The 20,926-nt window shown below is 30.9% G+C and overlaps 1 protein-coding gene across 1 annotated transcript in view; it reads right to left on the reverse strand.

Moving 5' to 3' along the window:
• LOC139481185 (uncharacterized) overlaps positions 1–20,926 on the reverse strand; it is a 98,736-nt gene that overhangs the window by 33,299 nt on the left and 44,511 nt on the right. Inside the window, exons 23-33 of the mRNA XM_071264343.1 lie at positions 19,007–19,287; positions 16,322–16,522; positions 15,831–15,960; positions 15,467–15,501; positions 14,087–14,228; positions 7,478–7,707; positions 5,276–5,434; positions 4,830–5,025; positions 2,701–2,952; positions 1,684–1,904; positions 1,184–1,289 (exon numbers count right to left, since the gene is read on the reverse strand). Coding sequence (XP_071120444.1) covers positions 1,184–1,289; positions 1,684–1,904; positions 2,701–2,952; positions 4,830–5,025; positions 5,276–5,434; positions 7,478–7,707; positions 14,087–14,228; positions 15,467–15,501; positions 15,831–15,960; positions 16,322–16,522; positions 19,007–19,287 — 1,953 coding nt within the window. The remainder of the gene's footprint in view (positions 1–1,183; positions 1,290–1,683; positions 1,905–2,700; positions 2,953–4,829; positions 5,026–5,275; positions 5,435–7,477; positions 7,708–14,086; positions 14,229–15,466; positions 15,502–15,830; positions 15,961–16,321; positions 16,523–19,006; positions 19,288–20,926) is intronic.

Raw genomic sequence — 20,926 nt, forward strand, 5'->3', positions numbered from 1 at the left:
ACGACCTACAAAATGTACATATTACTAATGCAGTCATGTTGACAACAGAGCAACATCAGTACAGATATTTCCTATAGGGTCGCCACACACTCCTTATACTTTTAAAATAACTTTTGATTTGTTGTAGTTTAAGTGAACATTTAAGAAAGTCACAAAAAAAGATTGCCTCTGACGGACATGTTTTATCTTATTCCCCCAGCTGCCACTGTTTATATAATCGAAACCATATGGAACATTCGAAGAGGATGTTACATAAATAATTGTTGCAAAATGAATTAAAAATTAAAGGAATAATTTCGGAAGAGAATAAAACATTCTGAAAAATTAATAGACGACACACAACATACGATCATTTTTTGTTGTTGCAGATATTCAAAATTCATATCATCTGAAAGACAGGAAAAACTGTTTTAAACATTTAAACAACCTCATATATTAACTTACATCTATAAATTGACAATGAGGGTCGGTTGAAACAAAACTTTACGACAAGAGATATGATTTCAGCTTTCCAATGGTAAACTTTCCATTTCTAAGTAGCAACATTACAGCAGCACCTGCATACGGGGTATATATCTCCCAATTGATACGATATTCCCGTGCTTGTATTTCCTATCATGATTTTCTTGATAGAAGAATGCTGCTCACAAGGAAGCTATTAAACCAAGAGTTCCAAATGGTGAAGTTGAAACCATCCCTTCGTAAATTTTACGGACGCGTTCACGAGTTGGTTGACCGTTATGGAATAACCGTTTCACAGATGATATCGGATATGATCCTTACGTCGTAACTATATTCCACTTCCCTTTCATGAATGTGACCTACCGAATTATACTATTTACCGGAGTTGTTACTACATGAACAACACAACCGGTGCCACATGTGGAACAAAATCTGCCTACCCTTCCGGAGCACCTGAGATCACACCTAACTGGTGGGGTTCGTGTTGCTTATTCTTTAGTTTTGTTGTGTCATGTGTACTATTGTTTGTATGTTTGTCTTTTTCATTTTTAGCCATTTCGTTGTCAGTTAATTTTCGATTTATGAGTTTGACCTGTCCCTCTGGTATCTTTCGTCCCTCGCTTGAATTAATATTATATATAGTTTAATACAAGATGTATATGTTTGAATACTTCATTAAATCACACCACATCATTCAATCATCGTTTAAGTAGCACTTTACCTATTCCTAAATGATATTCCTTTATTCCAGATATATGTCTGATTCCAACATTTTGCTCCACATCAAGAAAGGAATCCCAGTTTACATGAAGATCTGATGTCGACGACTACAAGAAAAACAGATTTCCTCTTTTTATCTAAAATATAGCAAAATTCAAAACGCAGAATACCGGATCTGTGGATGAAATCTATATATATTTAAATATTTTGTATACAAAACTTTTCAGAATTTGTTGAATGAAAAAATACTTATTTTGGCAAACGATGTGATTATAATTTAGCAAGTAAAATTATTTATGAAATAAAGTCGAAAAAATTTCAAGGGAAATAATCAGATGATAAGACAGAACATCTTAAGGACTTTTAATCTTTTCTTTTCCAGTAACACTCATAATCATCTAATTAGTTCTTCTCTAGACCTCTTTTTCAAAAAAAATTATACGACAAAAAAAATGTTTAAAATATATTTAAAAAAATCTTGATCTGCTTATGGATTTTTACCTGATAATGATCTGCAGAGTCTATTCCAATATACACATTCCCCGGTATCGGCGGAGTTAAATCAATAGTTACACCATCACTACATGCTGACACTTCGTCTATTGTTTCAATCCATTTTTCATGTGTAATAACTGTTTTTGGTGCATGTATACATATCATATATCTCTCTCCATGTTTTAATTCTTTTCCTTCTCCGAACAGTACATTTACATATTCTTTTTCTAAGAATAAAAAAGAATGTGAAAAGATTGTGCATGGAAAGTAAAAAAGAAATCAAAATTGTCTTAAGCTTTCGCTAACGTAAACCTGGATCAATGCCGTACTATGCTGTGCTGGTACTTAAACATAGTTTATTGACCATTTTACTTATTACTACTGTGTATGTAAAAAAGATTAAGTATGATTGCAAATTAAGAAGTTATCCAATAGAGTTAAAACAACAGGCATATTAATAATGGTAGGTCAACTTTTTCCATTTATCAATGAGAAACCCGTATAGTTTACTATACATGTCCCCAAATTAGAAAATATAAAATAGTTAAAGGAGAAAACTAGCGGCTAAATTCATGATCAAACAGTTTACGAAAGACAAATATTGTCGGAGTTTTATTGGCTGTTATGATCGGTTATGCTGTTTGATATTTGTTTCGATTGATGCTTTTCCTTTTTATGTACTATACTATGAATAAAAATAAATACTGTTCAGTGTTTATAATTCGATTAATAAAAAATAAACCAATGTAACAAACTGAAACCAAAGGAAACACAGCAAGCATAAGAGAAAAACAACACAACAACAGAAACACTGAACTACAACAAAAAACATAAACATAAGACATCTCAATTCTAAAACATTTGTCCAGTTTTGATAAAATTTACGTTATCATCGTCATCACAAGAGCAATTATTAATTTATAATCTTGGTGATACCATACAGATCTCAAGCTCTCTAATAAATGAATTTGGTAAACAAAATTGTATGCACAGTTGAAAGCAAATTAGCACAATCGTGCTTACCTGTTTTGCCACATTTAATAGCATGAGGAGTTGAACATGGATCAGCTAATTTTAGTGATTCCTCCTTGTAATACATGGTTATATCAAAATTTATCATTTCAAGAACTGCCCATATGTATGTTCTATGGCGTAGAGTAGGCCAGACAGCAGATAATATATTTATATAAGGTATGTAATCGATATCCGATTCTTTCCAAACAGCATTCTGCTCTAAGAATATATCCCGTCCATATCCTTCTCGAACCTGGCCATCTAAAATGTGATAGAACAATTTAAAAAAAAAGATACCATAAGTCGTTCCAGCGCATTCATTAAGGGCTACTTACTTCTTTCGTTTCAGAATCTAATAAATTATTGGTGTTGTTTTCAAAAGTATACACCAAGACGTTGTGATCGGTTAAACACGTTCTATTGAAATTCTACCAATGGCGTAACGTCATTTTCATTTTGGTGTACGAACATTCAGATTACCCATAGTCCCTTACATTTTGAAAAGATGAATTCACAGAATTTATTATACCAGAGTACCGACTATATAATGCAAAACATTTTTGAAAATAAGTAAAAGCCATACAAAACAGTCAAATTATGGAAAATACTTATCACACAAAAGAAAATAATTATAAAAAATGGACACTTTGAAATCTTAAATAGTAGAGATTTTCTGGGGTTTAAAATGTTTTCTCTTATTTTCTTCAATTTGATAGTTCTTTTAAAGACATTTAACTTCTTTGTTACATATTTGTTTGTTTTTATAGTGATTAAGATTTTTACACAATGCTGTTCCCTATTTGGAACATTTTAACCTATTATGTTTGTCTGTTTTGTTCACACATCGTAGACAATATAACGGAATTTGATGAAACTGACATAATGAGAGGTTTAGCTAGCTTTAAAACCAGGTTAAATCCATCATTTTTATCATATGAAAATGCCTGTACCAAGTCAGAAATATGACAGTTGTTATCAATTCGTTTGATGTGTTTGGGCTTTTGATATTGTCATTTGATTAGGGACTTTACTTTTTGAAAATTTCTCGGAGTTCGGTATTTTATTGATTTTACTTTTTGGATCATTTGGAATGATGCGATAAAAAATTTTGCTTAAGAAAATCAGGAGCCTTGGTCTTTTATTTGGAAATGCTAACTTCAGTATAACTTCCAAACAATAAAGTGGTTTTATATGCACGACGAAGATGTTTTTTGAAAGAAGTCAAACAAGTGATTTATGTGTTTCTTATGAATGGCAACTATGTAAGACTACATATTTTTGGTTGTGATCCTGGTACTCAATTTGAAAAACTGAATAGTCTTTTTTGGCTGAATTCACTCTTCGTATGCTATCTTCAGTCATTCCTTGACAATCAGAGGACAAGTGCTAGATAACATAAGTCGGAGAACTACTTTTTTAAATACCAATTATATGAATTTAATCTAAAGAAGATCTAGACTATTATTTGGCATTTCTCATGGTTGCATGTGAGTTTGTTTGATAACAGTTTAAAGCAGCACATACAAGTTTTTAAGAAATAAACTTATCTTGATTTGTTTAACTAAATTTCTGAATATGAATCATTCAAACACATGTCAACGTAGTACAAAGCGAACGATTTTGTTCATACATTTTTCAGGTATCAAACTTCTACGTATATACTACTATATAATATTTTGTTTGTTGAACATTCAAGCCAAGAATCATTCAATACTTATAATCACGTTTGTTTATTGGATCATGAAAACACGATTTCTAATTGTTTTCTTTTACTTACCTGTTCACTTTATTATAAGAGCGTGTGTCATCATGTATGTTACATTTCATTTTGAAATGAAGGTTTATGTCAGAATGGCCTGAGATTGCTGTTAGCCAATCAAAATAACGTATTAAAAATGACACATACATGTAACTTAATTATACCGTTAAACTGAATTAAAATATCAGTGTAAAGTAGACTTGATGCGAGTTTAATTCATGAATGAAATAACCAGTCCTCATGAAAACTTTAAAAATTGAATACAAAACGTTTTGATGTGTGATTCCTTTTTTATTATTGAAATAATAAATGCAATTCTTTCCATTACTCTTTATTCCTTTTAATTACAAGAATTAATGTGTATGGTAAAAACATTTACCCCCACTTTTTTCTGGTTTTCCACTTGCATCAACAACTATGTTTGGGATGATAAACGAGTCACTGTCCGTTACATGGCAGTTCTTTATATCTGTCGACACTATGGACCACATGCCAGCTTTATTGTATCCTCTCACATGTGTTTTCCTACACTTTGAAAAATCTATGCTTCCATTTAGAGGTAATTGAAAACTCACCTAAAAAAGGTTCAAAGTTTATAAACTAAAATGTTGTATGAATTGAACAGATGTGTACTGAAAAAATGAAACTGAAAAAAAAATGACTGTCGAACAAAACATTTCAAATCTAAAGCATAGAGTAAATACCAAGATTTCAAATTTCATTACTCTAAAACAAGAGTTGGCAGTTTCATGATTTATTTATCTTTTTATTGTCTACTTTATTAATTATCCTCATCAATTTCATATTAACAAAATAATTTCTTACATGAGTGAAATTTGAAAAAGACAAAACATCTATATTCGTCCATTGAGTATGGACACCAATATCATTCCCTATTGCCCATTCATAGTGATTAACCATACTCAAGGCTTCCTCCTTGTCTTCAACGTCAGGATCATACATTCGCTCGAATGTTATCAAAACCTGAATTATAGTATAAGTATTTTTAGTATTATTTAAGTCTGGTTACCTGTATATTTATACACTATAGCACATATACGACAAATGTCAACAAACGACACCTACCGGAATAAATGCTCGATCGTGAGACACACATAATGTGGAAGAGTTAGAAACCCTGGACAGTAGTTTAAAAAACAAAACAGAAAAACAGACTGTAAAATAAGTTAAAATAGATGAGTTCGTTAAATTGGCACGAAATAAAAAAATCAACAAGACAAAAGGCAAACAGTACTAATTTAAGAGTGCTAAAAATACTAAATATAAAAAAGAAGATGTGGTATGATTGCCAATGAGACAATTCTCAACAAGAGACCAAATGACACAGAAATTAACAACTATAGGTCACTGTACGGCCTTCAAAAATTAGCAAAGCCCATACCGCATAGTCAGCTAAAAAAGGCCCGAAATGACAAACGTAAAACAATTCAAACGAGAAAACTAACGGCTTAATTTATGTACAAAAATTAAACGAAAAACAAAATTGTAACACACCAACTAACGACAATCACTGAATTATAGGCGTTTGACTTGCGACAGGCACATACACAATTCATACAGAATGTTGCGGGGTTAATCATGTTAGCGAGATCTTAACCAACCCCCTAACCTGGGATAGGGGTGTAACAGTACAACATAAGAACGAACTTTAAAAAATTAATTGCAAAACGCTTAACTCATCAGATGGATACAAATAGAAATACGTATAACAAAAACACAAAGTGGACGAATATGTGATAAACATGAACATGTGCATTCCACAATATGCGAATCCATATAATGTTATAATATCAAATTACATGTTAGTACCGAAAATTACAATACATAACATGTCTTGGTGTTCTCATAATAAAGCACGATAACACATACATTTTATATATTTATTTCAATTTGTGCTCAAAGCAAACTAATGCGAATTAAATTGAAACGTGATAGTATAAGAACATTATACAAATACCCAAGATATCACGAACATTGAACTGTTGAGAAATGCAACATAAATTCAGTCTAAGTTTACTGCTTTCACAAAAGAGACGAAAGAAACCAGAGGGACGTTCAAACTCATAAGTCATAAATAAAATGACAACGCTATGGTTAAAAAAGAAAAACAAATAACAAACAAACAACAGTACACAAAATATAGAACACATAAAGACTATGCAACACTTTCCCCTCCAAAAGGGAAAACAGATCCTGCTCCAAATGTGGCACCTGTCGTGTTGCTCATGTAAGTACAAACCCGGCAATAAGTCTAATTCAGTAGGTCACATTCTTGAAAAGGGGGCGGAATTGTAGTGATGACAACATGAGCATATCCGCTATCATCGGTGAAATGGATATACCGAGTAATTTTCATAACGAATGTCCTAGAGTTTTTACATTAAATCAATTTGACTTTTTCATTGCAAGATGATCAGTGTTTGTAAATCTCGAGGTTGCAATATAATTCCACTCTATAGTTTACTATTATTTTCCATAAAAAAGCATTGCAATCTTTGTTAATCTTAATTTGCGAATGGCTTGCCTATGCTAGAAGAAATTCTCTTTAACCAAAATATTGTTTTATGATATTTAATCCATTTCCATTATATTACTTTAAATATTGGTTCAATAAATGAAGTAAAACTATCATCTAAGTTCACTATAGGTTGACTTTGGGGTTTCTTTGTATGTCCTGTTTGAAAATCTCTCTCTCCTTTAGTATTTATACTTCCGTGGTTGAACTTTTAGGAAAGAGCTATCCAGAAAATTGTTTAGGACACAATTTATAACGTGACCTGCTTTAAAACAAATATTGAATTATCTCATGTGAAATTAAGATGAAATTATTAAGAAACTAAAATTCGTACTCCCTCAGGCAAAGCTGACCTTTGTTGAATGTGGTAATTCATTTACGGTTCTAATAGGTGTTATAGAATTGTTTTCATAGTTTTCGAGTTATAAATGTTAAAAGAGAATCGTTGACCACGTACGAAATTTAAAAAGTATTTTTTTTCAAATTGTTACCTGGTCAGAACCTCCTGATATATTTCTATGGATGACCTCTATCCCACCAATTTTAGGATTGCTATGGAGCACTATAAAGCCATCACTTTTCACTGGTGGAAAACAGTAATTTTCTGCACAAAATCTAACACTCGTGCGATAGAATCTTCCTGATTGTAGGTTTAAATTTCCAATGGTAGAGGAATAATGTTTTCCAACATACGTGTAGTTCCAAAATAACTTCCAAAATTCTGTAATAAAGAAAGAGGTAGCTTGAATAATTGATTGAACCTATGTGTCCCGACTTTGGTTTATTTTGTGATTAACTTGTAGTTGATTCAATAAAAGGACAACGTCGCTTTAATAGACTAAAGAAATACTTGCAGCAACCTTAAGTTGTTTACAGATAAAAATCCGAAATTTATTTATTGTAACTTAGATGAAATGGTTTAAGCAATTGATTTTATGCTTGACAGAATTGATGTACGTTTCTCCAATTAAGATTTTTTGGTACGTTTGATGCATTCCTACGGGCTCAAATTACGATATATCATTGATTAAAAATAATCATAAATTCTCCGTAGTACATTTACGACGGAAACTGAATAAATATATTTTACATTAAAAGCTATTTCCTTTCCTTGGTGTTTATATTTGCGTTTAAACAAGAACTACATGTTAATATTAAGAGCCAATGTGACAATTGTTCTATCGTTGGTGTTCACGTTTTCACATTGATGTTTTTTGCCACTGTTACGGTACGTATATTTTCAAGTTGTTCGCTATGTACGTATTACCAATGTTATTTCAACTGATCGGGCGGAGCTTACATTTTAATTTGCATTAGGACAGTCTATTTGAAGAAGTGTGTGATAAGGATGTTTGCCGTTATAATTATTATTAATTTCTAATCATCTGTCAGTGTCATCAAAGGAATTTACAAATAGTGGGGTAAAAAATCGGAAAAAGTCGCTTATTTAAAGAGTTTAATGGACCGAAATGCCTCACGGCTGAAAATTCGCATGAAGATAGAGTAAACATTATACTTTTATTTTAGCCCCGTCGTAGAGTTTTCCCACGGTGCAGTTTTTTGTAAAATCGCGTTAAAGTGTGATTTTCGGATTTTTTTCATTTTCATTTTCAAACACTGGAACGCTTATAATAAATTCCCGAATGAAGATATCATCACAAAATTGGTATCAGATGAAAGAGTGATGTATCAGCTTTTATTTGAGATCAAACTTTAATATCATATGAAAATATAAATTTAGTTAATTGTACGATTTTCAAATGTATGTAACATTTTTTTCAATCTTAACGTCTGTCAAAGTATATTTCATTTCTTATATATATATATATCACCAACAGTAAATTTTCACACATAATAAGTGGCACAAACAATACTTAAGAAGTTTTAATATAGAAAAGTTTGAAAGAACATACAAATCAACTTTTACAAGCATTTTTATAGAACTCCTCACAAAGCAGTATTACTACTCATTTTTCACCCCAATAAGTCAGGTAACGTTCCCCTTTCATTTTCCCCCTGTCATATGAAATGCAATGAAATTAATATGCATTTTCTTAAGTTTTATAAAAAAGAATATATATTTGTATGAATAGTTGTGTCTACGTGCTTGAATAAGTACAGATGCTAACGGTTTAATAACTTTTGAGGAGCTTTTATTCTTGTTTTTCGACTATTTCTAAACCACATTGGAAGAACTCCGAAAATATTCCGGAAAATTATTGTCATTCCTAATTCCATTTAATAAGAACAAATAAAGTAGCTTAAGATCGTGCTATGAAGCCTTTACATGTCAAAGAAGAAAACATTTTCATACGTTTGAATTAGTGGAAAAAACATGCGTGTAACGATGAATCAACTTTCGTAAAAACACGCTTCATGACATTACCATGATTACCATGACTGGTAAAAAATGTCTATTCTGGAGGCAAAAGTCATACAAGCTAAGCAATTAAGGCATGTCGAGTCATTTGAGCGTGCAGATATTGTTTTAAATGACGCAAATTACCCCCCCCCCCCCAGTGGTGAGTTTACTCTTTATAAATAACTGCAAGGACAAGCCGCTTCAACATTAAGCATTCATTCAGTTGTTAACTAGTACTTGATGAAAATATAAATAACTTGCTTCTGATGCTTCAAAATTAATCGGTGGATGATGTTGCTTTTCAAATACTAATAGAAAGTCTACATGATGATCTGTTTGCAAAAGAAAGAAAACAACTTTTCGTTGTCGTATAGTTTACCAGTTGCATTTGTTTACAGATATTGCATTTTGCGAAAAAAAATTGTGAAAAGCTGTTTACGATCGTTCAAAATTTCAAATAATTTCTATATTTACAATGTATTACAAACTCTCTGATAAATATTTTGCCTGGTTAGTAGATGACAATTATTTTCAAATGGATAATTATTGCAATGCACTCTCATTTGAACGGAAATGTTTACTTTAGCTGAGTTTGTGATATTCCTTCAAGAAAAAACAGTACGCCTCTGATCAGATAGATGGTATTGGTATTGTCCAAAGTCTGTATGTAAAATGGTACAACAGTAATTGAGATTTGGCCAGTGACTGCTTTAACACCATAATAAAAAGTATGTGGTATGATTGCCATTTAGACAAATCTCCACGAAAGACCAAATATTACACATACATTAACAACTAAAGGTCAGCGTACGGCCTTCAACAATAAGCAAAGACCTTACCGCATAGTCAGCAATAAAGGTCCCGAATTGACAAATGTAAAACAATTCACATGAGAAAAAAACAACGGCATAATTAATGTACAAAATAATAAACGAACAACAAAAATGTAACAGCAACAAATGACAACCACTGAAAAACAGGGTCCTAACTTGGGACAGCCACATACAGAATGGGGTGAGGTTAAAGATGTCAGCGTGCGCCCAACCCTCCCCTACATTGGAAATTGGTGTATGTATAAAGAAGATGGGGTATGATTGCCAATGGAACAACTCTTCATAAGAGACCAAATGACACAGATATTTACAACTATAGGTTACCACACGACCTTCAACATTGAGCAAATCCCATACAACATAGTCAGCTATTAAAGGCGTCAAAGGGACAATAAGGTTTATTTCAAATGGTGGTAGAACCAAATTATTCTTCAAGTCATTGAATGCAGATCAATTAGAGATGATAAGAAATGTCTTTGTGCACCTGAAAATAAACATGGGTTGATAAGATTTGTAAGTACATTGTAACTATGCACTATCGCAATGATTTTGATTTGCAAGAACACTTTTTCTCAGATGTTAAACATGAAGAATTGTTATTTAAGACTGGAGGCGTTTCTTCAACCAAAGCCACAAGACAGTTTTACCTATTCACGACATATGCAACTTTTTATTTGTTGGACCCCTGATGTCTGGCACATTAATAGCAGCTCGGGCTTTCGAGTCTGCTGTATATTCCATTGTTTATAGATATAAGAAGATATGGTGTGAGTTCCAATGTGACAACTCTCTATCAAGGTCATAATTTGTAAAAGTTAACCATTATAGGTTATGTAATAGAGAATTGATAAGAAGTAGTGGATTCGTAAACGATAATCAACGAGCGACTTTAGTCGCAAGTTGATTATCGTTTTCGAATCCACTACTTCTTATTAATTCTCTAGCTTAACCCATTTCTAGTAAAACGACTATCTGTTTCATGAACTGACAATGAATCAACGGAATTTCATGAAAATAATTTCGTATTTTGTCTTTTTTATTGTCTAATAGCTGGAACTGACTAGATCCGCAGGGTTCACATTAATATTTAACTTAATATGAGTTCAATTTAACTTAAATGTGTAGTTATCTTCCCTTTTTATTACCAGATTTTGTATTTGTAAATGATTATTTCATTTAATGTTGAATCATTACAAATAATTTATATTGATTAGATTTTGGTATTTATAATTCATTCAAAAAGACATATAACTAATATATGGATTTTTTAAAAAAAATTTTGGAAAGTTAAAAAATTTTAATTACCAACATTTAGAAACCTTTTATATTTACATATATAGTATTTAGCAACCTAATGTTCAAACCAATGGCCCGTTTGATTGAATTTAAAACACACATTCAAAATTACTATACACATTTTAAAAATAAATGAAGTGTAAAATACACAATAACACCACTTCACTAGATACCAGTTGTTGATAAAATAGATACTATGATTGGTCATAATTGAAATATTATATTTACATTTTGTTTAAACTGGTTCCCTTTCATTTTGTTTTGATTTTTTTTAACGTTATTGCATTTGTCATCCATCGTCAATCAGTTAATGAACTGGTATTATTTGTGGTACGCATCCTAAAACCCAAGCATAATTGCTTTTGCTTCAAATGTACAATATATAATTATGTCAATTTTGCAATGTGTCATGTAAGCTGTTCATAGCCGTGATCGTTTAGTCGTTGGCACCGAAAGAAAAAACTGTGATATTAACAGTGCCAAGTTCAAGCCTACTACCCGGAATTATTTTTTTGTAATGTTTTTCTCTACCAAAATATTGTTTTTAATCTTAGATCGAGGTATCAAAATTACATTTTTACTCTAAAGTTGACGATTCTGTTTCTGATTTCACCGCCAAAGAAGTAGTTTTACAGTCGTTGTTAATCACACTTTATTCACATAATAGTCAGTTAAATCTTGATGTATATTTGGACCATTTATAATCAAACAAAGATTTAACTAAGTGATCATAGTATGATATAATTATAATCATTAAACCAAAAGATGATTAAAAGGGAAAGGCTTTGTACCTTAAAAGTGATAAGTGTAATGTGTACATGGATGTTTATTTTATCAAAGAATTGTACTAGTAAGTAATATCCTTGATTTTCTGGTGTTTATATATTTCATTAGATAACAAAAAGACGGAAATACAGTTTATTGACATGCATTGACAGATATACGCTATAAGAGTGATATTTAAATAACAATTTATATTAGCACTCGTGGTCTAGTGGTATCATGCATAGACTACAAACTGAACTGTCGAAAATACGCGCGAGTTCGAACCTATATTAGTCACTCGTTTTTGAGAGGATAAAATATCGTAAGTTAAAAGTTATGATATAAGTTATCTTGAGTTAACATGGTGGTCAGTGGATTCTTGAAAAATAATCCACCGTTAGAACAATAGACTGACGTCAGAGAAATGGGTTAAAGTACGGTCTTCAAAACGCAGTCTTGGCTCACACCGAACAGTATTCTCCAAAAAATATAAGTGTAAAACCATAGCAACGGTCTAGTCATTATAAAAAACTAGAAACGGGAAACATTTATGAACCACATCAACAGACGACATCCATGTCTGTCGTTGTTTTATAAAAAAGGGGACACTTTTTCTCAATGTGCTATTGGTCTAGCACTGATTTATTTATTAATATAAAACAAACTTCATATACTATAGTGTCATGAACATTATGACTATTTTTTTTTATTCTAACATCCTTTTAAGTTTAGATAATCAGCTAAGAATTTTCATTAATAATTTTTCATAACATCATGGACCGGGTGTTAACTTTACAGTTCTTATTTCTCCTCTTTTCTTTGTGGCATTTTAACAAAACTTTCCCCAAAAAATCTGTATAGGTGTCCATATATTATCGCACAGCTAAATCTTAATAATGAATATTTTTTGTCGATAATTTTCGTAGATAAAGATATTTGTTTAATTTTTTTTATATGTTGCAAACAATCTGCACCACTTTCACACTCTACGTCATGCCTTAATCAATGGATATTATATTTATCTACAAAATAAGACCAAAAATTTACCTTATTTGTCACCGTACTAAAAAGAATGACTGGACACTTTATTGATGAGTTTATCCTAAAACACCTATCTATAGATGGACTGGTTTATTATAAGTGAACCGGTTAAACCCCGTCCAGTCAAGTGAAATAAATCAAGTAATATCTGTAGCAATGAATTCAATTTTATTTCATGTAATCTGTGTAAAAAATGTTACGTTAAATATAACTAATAATTTTAATATTTTGTTATAACAAATTACTTGACTCCTTTCCTAGATTCTTTTTTATATCTCAATATTAAATTTGGAAGTTATATATGAAGAAAGCTCATTTCTAATGGAACATCATAAATAGTTTATCAGTTTAAAGAGCTCATGAATTAAAATCAATGCACGTAAAATTATAAGTCATTTCAGTTGAATTGTTCTTAAATGATTCAACATTCTTTAAATATCGTCTTTAACAGTTCTTAGATTAAATTTGTTTTCATATCTTAAATACAAAAATAAATATTTTTTTCTTATTGAGTTTTTAACTCATAGTACGGTTTATTGTTGTTCCTTATAATTTTACTCTGAATATGTCGAAGGTGTGTTGTTGGCATGACATTTAAACTTGATAAACATGGTCTAATAATTGTTTTGAAGAATGTTTTGATAACGCTTAGGTTGTAGTAATTTCGAGTACCCGATAATGTCGATACGTTGTTTCTAAATTATTTCGCTGGATATGTTTGTGCTTATCCAATTAGTCCTTTATTTCATCTAATGGTGTATGTTTGTGACTAATGCTTAAGATGTATATGTATAGACACTCACCACCAATATGAGCTCTTTCTTCCACTGCAATAAAACTCTCTCGTGTATGGTCAACATATTGATTAGGCACAGTCCAGTACGCAGAAACAGACGATGTTGAAGATTGAAAGTCTATATCTACTGCACATGTTGGTCGCGTATCCTAATTGATATATATTAGCATTAAGCAATATGAAAAATAAAATAAATACGGACCAGTAATTGATATTAAAAATAAATCAGGTCATTGTTATTTTGCAGTTTAATAGTTGTGTTATATATCGTCATGTTGATGTCTTATATAGCTTACTTTAATGTATAGGGTTTGCTTATTGTTGAAAATTGTACGCAGATCTGAAGTTGCTTACCTTGACGCTATTTGGTATCCAATGAGTAGTTTTATCGGCAAATATGAAAGTGTACTTCAAGGCTTTTGCGTCAGTTTTTCCTATATAATATTTTCCAGTTTAGGTAAATCTATGACCGATATCATTTTATTTAAATTGGTCATCACTTTCAGATATGAAAAGGTTTACTAAAGACTTAAGTTTAGGGCTAACAATTAAGGCTGAATGATTTATTGAAATATGTATTATCCATGTATACATTTATATGCCACATGTAGCAGTTGTATGATCCAAACACTTTTAAAGGAAAAACATTTAAGGGAATGGGTATAACATAACAGTTCTTGCTCACTAGTCAATGCTAAATTCTATGATATTGGGATCTCTACAAACAACCTGAATTAACTAACACAAAGGTGGTGTGACTTCTTAAAACGACGTAACCGATTTGAGTCTGCCGTATACATTTGTTAGGAATACACTTTTATATGCTTCCTTGGATTTTCTGCAATCCAAATATACAAAACATATTTCAAATGTAATAAAATTAAGTAAGTAGGGGGTGTAAACAACCTGGATTGTTTACAATTTTTAAAGAAAACCTTTAGGTAAACAAGTCTATTTTCAATACCCAGTTGGGATAAATTTACATGTTTTAGGTCATTTTTATACATAAGGTAAGTGTTATTTTGTTAAAGAATATAAAACTTGAAGATTAAACATTCAAATTGAATTTAGAAGATAATAGTCCTCAAACCATGATGTTAGAAAAATTGAAATACAATGTGGTTATTGTACCTTTTTTATGCTTTTTTACAAAATAGAAATACAATCTGTACGTTCCTTTATAAAATTAAATCATTTGAGTACTTTTCTCTTTTTAATCAAATTCATTGAATTAATTCTGTATTTGCAAATCCAGTTAAGCTAATAAAATTATAAAACATATTATTTTCGTTTGAATGAAAAGACTTTAAAATGAATTGCATTATTCTATCAATGTGTCAAAAGAAGATCATGTTGATCCTTTAATATGGAAATTAACGGAACTTACAAACTGGTGATGATTGGATAATAACTTCTGACCACCTGAAAAAAAATATTTGCTCGTTCGTTTCAAATTAAAAAAAAAATGAAAATTGTCAAAACATCATTACAAATTCATATGATATCATAAGTTATGAGTGCATATATAAAAACAAAGCTTTTTACATTTTACCAGTTGAATATTACACTTCTTAATGTATAATGAAGATTATTAAGACATACAAAAAGATATCATTAAAAATTTGAAAAATAATACAACTAAATCATTATTAAAAATCCAGCCAATGTACAAAAAATAGGTCGGTGCCAAATGTACAGAACATAAAGTGATAAAAACAAATTCGGTGCGTTCTCTTTTTATTGAAACATACCTGTACAGTTTGTTCCATCGAAAACTGAAATTCCAGACAGAAGTTTTGTAATATCTATTACAGTTACACCATCAGATGAAACTGAAACTGTTCCAGTTGTTGCTTCTGCTTTAACAGTGATGAAATATTTCTACAAAATATATATCTATCTTGACCTAACGGAAACTTAGATAACATGTTTGAAATACTAAGTATACATGTAGTCATAATTGAGATCTATTCATAAATGCAACATATTTTAAACATTACTATTCGAAATACTTGTTAAATATGCTTTATCAAAATAATTTTCCACAAAGGAAAGTTTCAGGTAATTTCTCTGTATGGTGTTTTCAGTTCTATTTTTGTCTTTTCTTCTATGGCGCAAATCAATTCAAATTTAACTTTATTAATAAAGATTCTAATAAATCATATCGGATTTTACTGTAAAAAGATTATAGATTAATAGCAAAATTATGCTAAAAAGCAGGAAATTGAAGATATGCATGTACCTGGAATGCTTTTAATTTCAAGCCTTTGAACACATAGTAGTTAAATGAAGAGTTCCTTATTACAACAGTGTTGTTATCACATTTCTCTCTTTTAGTTCCAATGCATATGTGAAATATGATATCTAAATGAGGATGTGTAAAACCCGACCATACGACACCGATTTCTCTTCTGTTAGGGTTAAAATCCACATCTCTTATTTCCTGAAATAAAAAAATATACATTATATTAAACATATAATTTTATATTAAGAAATTTAATTTTCGACTTTAATTAATTGGAACAGTTTTTGCGATGACAAACATAGTTAATTCAAACAATGGAACTGCAAACAAAAAAGAAAACACATAGATGCTCGATCTGCAAGTTGCGTTATTAAACTTATTTTACACTTTTAGCGAGATAAGCCACCCTAGTACCCCTGATTCTGTGACATCATTGCCACACTACCTGCACTATGTCAAGCGCCATCGACCACACCTCCGAAAATTTAATCTTTAGCTGGTCATGTAATGTTCTTCCTCGTCGGCTTATTTAGTGTTGTAACATTAGTGATGTATAATGACAAGTACATTTCGTCTGCCGCAAAGGATAACAATGAAAATAACCTTGTGGCACTTTGAATCTTAATTTAATTATACAGTTAGACATGTGACTTCTTCATGACAGACATTCTTCACCAGATAACACGTGGTTATTCAAGACTCACTTCATACTGTATTATATAAATAGTCTAAAATTTGACAAAAAAAAAGTGCAAGATCTTCGATTAACTCTTACTGATTTGACATCGCGGCAACAGCACCTACACTTTTGACAATATATGTCAAGCATTGTTCATTAGTATATGTATGCCTTACATGAATATTTCAATATGTAAACCCATTGTAAAAAGGTAAATAGCGGAACTATTAAATAGGATCTATATAAGAATAAAACTTGCTTTCAAGCATTTTAAGTTAAAGCACACTGAAAGGCTGGAGAAAATATGATTATTAAATCTACAAGGTTTTTATAGAACGTCTTACAATTAAAAATATTACATAATCAAAATGCCATTATCAGCACTAGCCGATGTGTGGATTGAGCCCTCCAACATATCAATAGGAACCTAACTGTAGAAACAGTATTCTCTTTAAGACTTGTGTAATGTTTTATTTGTAAGGCTAGTAATGCTTTCAATGCAGTTATATTAATGTAGTTACTTTTATTGGCATATTAACAGTTTCATTTCTTTCCCCAAGTTATGATTATTATTGATCGTTGTAAACTATCTTGTTAGTCAAATTGTCTATATTTTACAAAAGTCTTTCGATTTTTTTTTAAATAAAAGCGACAATAGATACCAAATAGACATTCAAAATCATTAGATGAAGCTTCATTTAGATGATTTTCATTGAACAGATCAAATCTATTTCAAACTAGGATTAAAAATGAAATACCAAATGGCAACTTGTGTGTTTGGTTGCGAGAACATATTGAAAAAGGAGATGAACATGTCACATGTGTTCTTTAATTTTGGTTTAACACACATTAAGCGATACCTTTTCTGTAATCATTGGCGCTAATCTTTTATGAATTAATAAGAGATACCAAATTTAAACGTTTAAATTATTTTGAAAAATTGCATCACAATTTTGTTGGAAACAAATTTGAAGTAAACATTCTTATAATTTATATATACATATGTCATATATGAATATATGAAAAAAAATAGCAAAAAACATTACATAAGTATATCACAAAACATTCTTGCGGTTCCTATAGACGCTTAGAGGATTTATTCTTTTCCACCGTTGATTGGGCGTTCTTGAAGAAATACACATTGATGCAGGATGTCTAATTTGCAATTGTACAACATCTTTTTATTTGTATATTGAATGTTATTTACTTTAATACAGATTCAAAAAGAGATAATGCTACAATCTGAGAGAAGATGATAGAATAACAACGGCTGAACAACAAACAAAATTGAATGTTTTGATCTTGGAAACCTGTATTTGTATACAATTTTGTTTGTAATTAAGTAAGCACTAGAATTACTATATGCGGGTTCGTGACACAATAAAAGTACCCTCGCCTTATTTTAACCTGACTTTTAAGTATTGGTAATGTAATAAATTCATGCTGATTATAATTAGAACAGTTTTCTTTGCCTTCAAAATCTTTCTTTTTGAAAATGTCCAGGTTTTCTTACAACAACCATATACCTTTCTTTGTATATAATTGTTCTTATATTTTTCATTTTTTTACATTTTGAGGTTGAGCAAATCAGGTGAGTGTATGGTTGTATGTTTTATTGCATTATACATCTTATTTTCGTGGAAGTTTAACCCGTCACGGCCAAGCTTGGAAACCGGGAAGGCATATGCTCACATTATATCTGTACCGGTACAGTGTGCTGTCATTTACACCATACCATATGGTGGTGCTTCTAGCAAAAAATGAAGACTCATAACAAACATACAATTGGAAACGCATGTGCTATATACTATTAGTATAGATATCGGACTCGACCCGGATCTTGTTAATTATTGGAAGTATTAATTATGATGAAAACAAAAGGACCTACAATGGTGTAATCCTTAATCACCACCATATTATTTATATTCAAAATTGAATCCTTCTGAAAATTCGGCTAAAAAATTGGACCTCATTTACTTAATAGTATTGATGGCGATTGATACCTTTATTTCATGGGAATTTATGTTTTCAGGAAGTACATCAAAAACCACTCCTTTAGATGGAAGCTGTATGTTATATCTGAAAGGTGCTGCTACTGTTGTTGATGATAAGCCTGCGACATTCGTAACTCTTAATGTGATATGATAATCATGATTAGCATGTAAAGGCCACTGCAAGTCTGATATCAGAACAGCTGAGCAAGTTGGAGGATAGGTAACAGAACATGGTCCAACACTGCTTATACTCGTAAAATTTTGAACATCTTGTTTGGAAGAAGTATGACCTGAAAGAGATTTTTTGTACAAGTTAAATTATATAGGCCTAACAAAAATGAAATTACTGTAGGTCCCCTAATTTTAAATTCTGCAACCATAAAGACGGACTGTATCCTAAACAAATAAAAGCGGATTACCTATCTAAGCTAAAGAAAGGAAAATAAACTTTGAGGCCAAAAAAGTATACATCCATTGGTTTGCATATAGCGTCAAATCCTATGACGATTTTAACTTTTGGTTATTTTCATTACTCTCTAAAAGCAATCTTAAAAATGGGAATTTGTTTTTAATATTTTGAATAATTCAATTTTTCCCAATTCATACCAACAAAAAGGCATGCTGCCCGAAATATCTTTTTCCAGATGCACCTTTTTCATTTATTTTGTAGGATTTACAACACTGTAATCTTTGTATTTTTTAATACATATAAATAGGTTTTTTATTTGAGATCTGAATGAGTTCGTCTTAATTGGAATATCTTAAAAGGCAATTTTGTTGGTACTTTATGTGTTTAATTTGTAGTATAATATGCAATTTCCAAAAAAGACAATAACGAATTCAATTATATGTGTATTTTTTAACGATAAATAAAGCTTGTTTTCATACCTGGTCATAGACAACAACATCAATTAGATGCATATATATAACTAGAGGCTCTAAAGAGCCTGTGTCGCTCACCTTGGTCTATTCAACAAATGACACAGATGGATTCATGATAAAATTGTGTTTTGGTGATGGTGCTGTGTTTGTAGATCTTACTTTACTGAACATTCTTGCTGCTTACAATTATCTCTATCAATAATGATCGGTCCAGTAGTTTCAGTGGAAAATGTAAGTAAAAATTTACAAATTTTATGAAAATTGTTAAACATTTACTATAAACGGCAGTAACTCCTTATGGGGTCAATTGACCATTTTGGTCATGTTGACTTATTTTTAGGTCTTTCTTTGCTGTAAATTATTGCTGTCTACAGTTTATTCCTGTCTATAAAAATATTCAAGATAATAACAAAAAACGGCAAAATTTCCTTAAAATTACAAATTCAGGGGCAGCAACCTAATAACCAGTTGTCCAATTCATTTGAAAATTTTAGAGCAGATAGATCCTGAACTTTTAAACAACTTCACCCCCTTTCAGATTTGCTCAAAATGCTTTGGTTTTTGAGTTATAAGCCAAAAACTGTATTTTCCCCCTATGTTCTATGTTTAGCCATGGCAGCCATTTTGGTTGGTTGGCCAGGTCACCGGACACATTTTATAAACTAGATACCCCAATGAAGATTGTGGCCAAGTTTGGTTCAATTTGTCCCAGCAGTTTCAGAGGAGAAGATTTTTGTAAAAGATAACTAAGATTTACGAAATATGGTTAAAAATTGACTCATTTTGGTCATGTTGACTTATTTGTAAATCTTTCTTTGCTGAACATTTTTGCTGTTTACAGTTTATCTCTATCTAAAATAATTTTCAAGATAATAACCAAAAACAACAAAATTTCCTTAAAATTACAAATTCAGGAGCAGCAACATAACAACGGGTTGTCTGATTCATCTGAAAATTTCAGGGCAGATAGATGATGACCTGATAAACAATTTTAACCATGTCAGCTTTGCTCTAAATGCTTTGGTTTTTGAGTTATAAGCCAAAAAC

The sequence above is a fragment of the Mytilus edulis genome, chromosome 7 (assembly GCF_963676685.1).
Source record: "Mytilus edulis chromosome 7, xbMytEdul2.2, whole genome shotgun sequence".
NCBI classification, from domain to species: domain Eukaryota; kingdom Metazoa; phylum Mollusca; class Bivalvia; order Mytilida; family Mytilidae; genus Mytilus; species Mytilus edulis.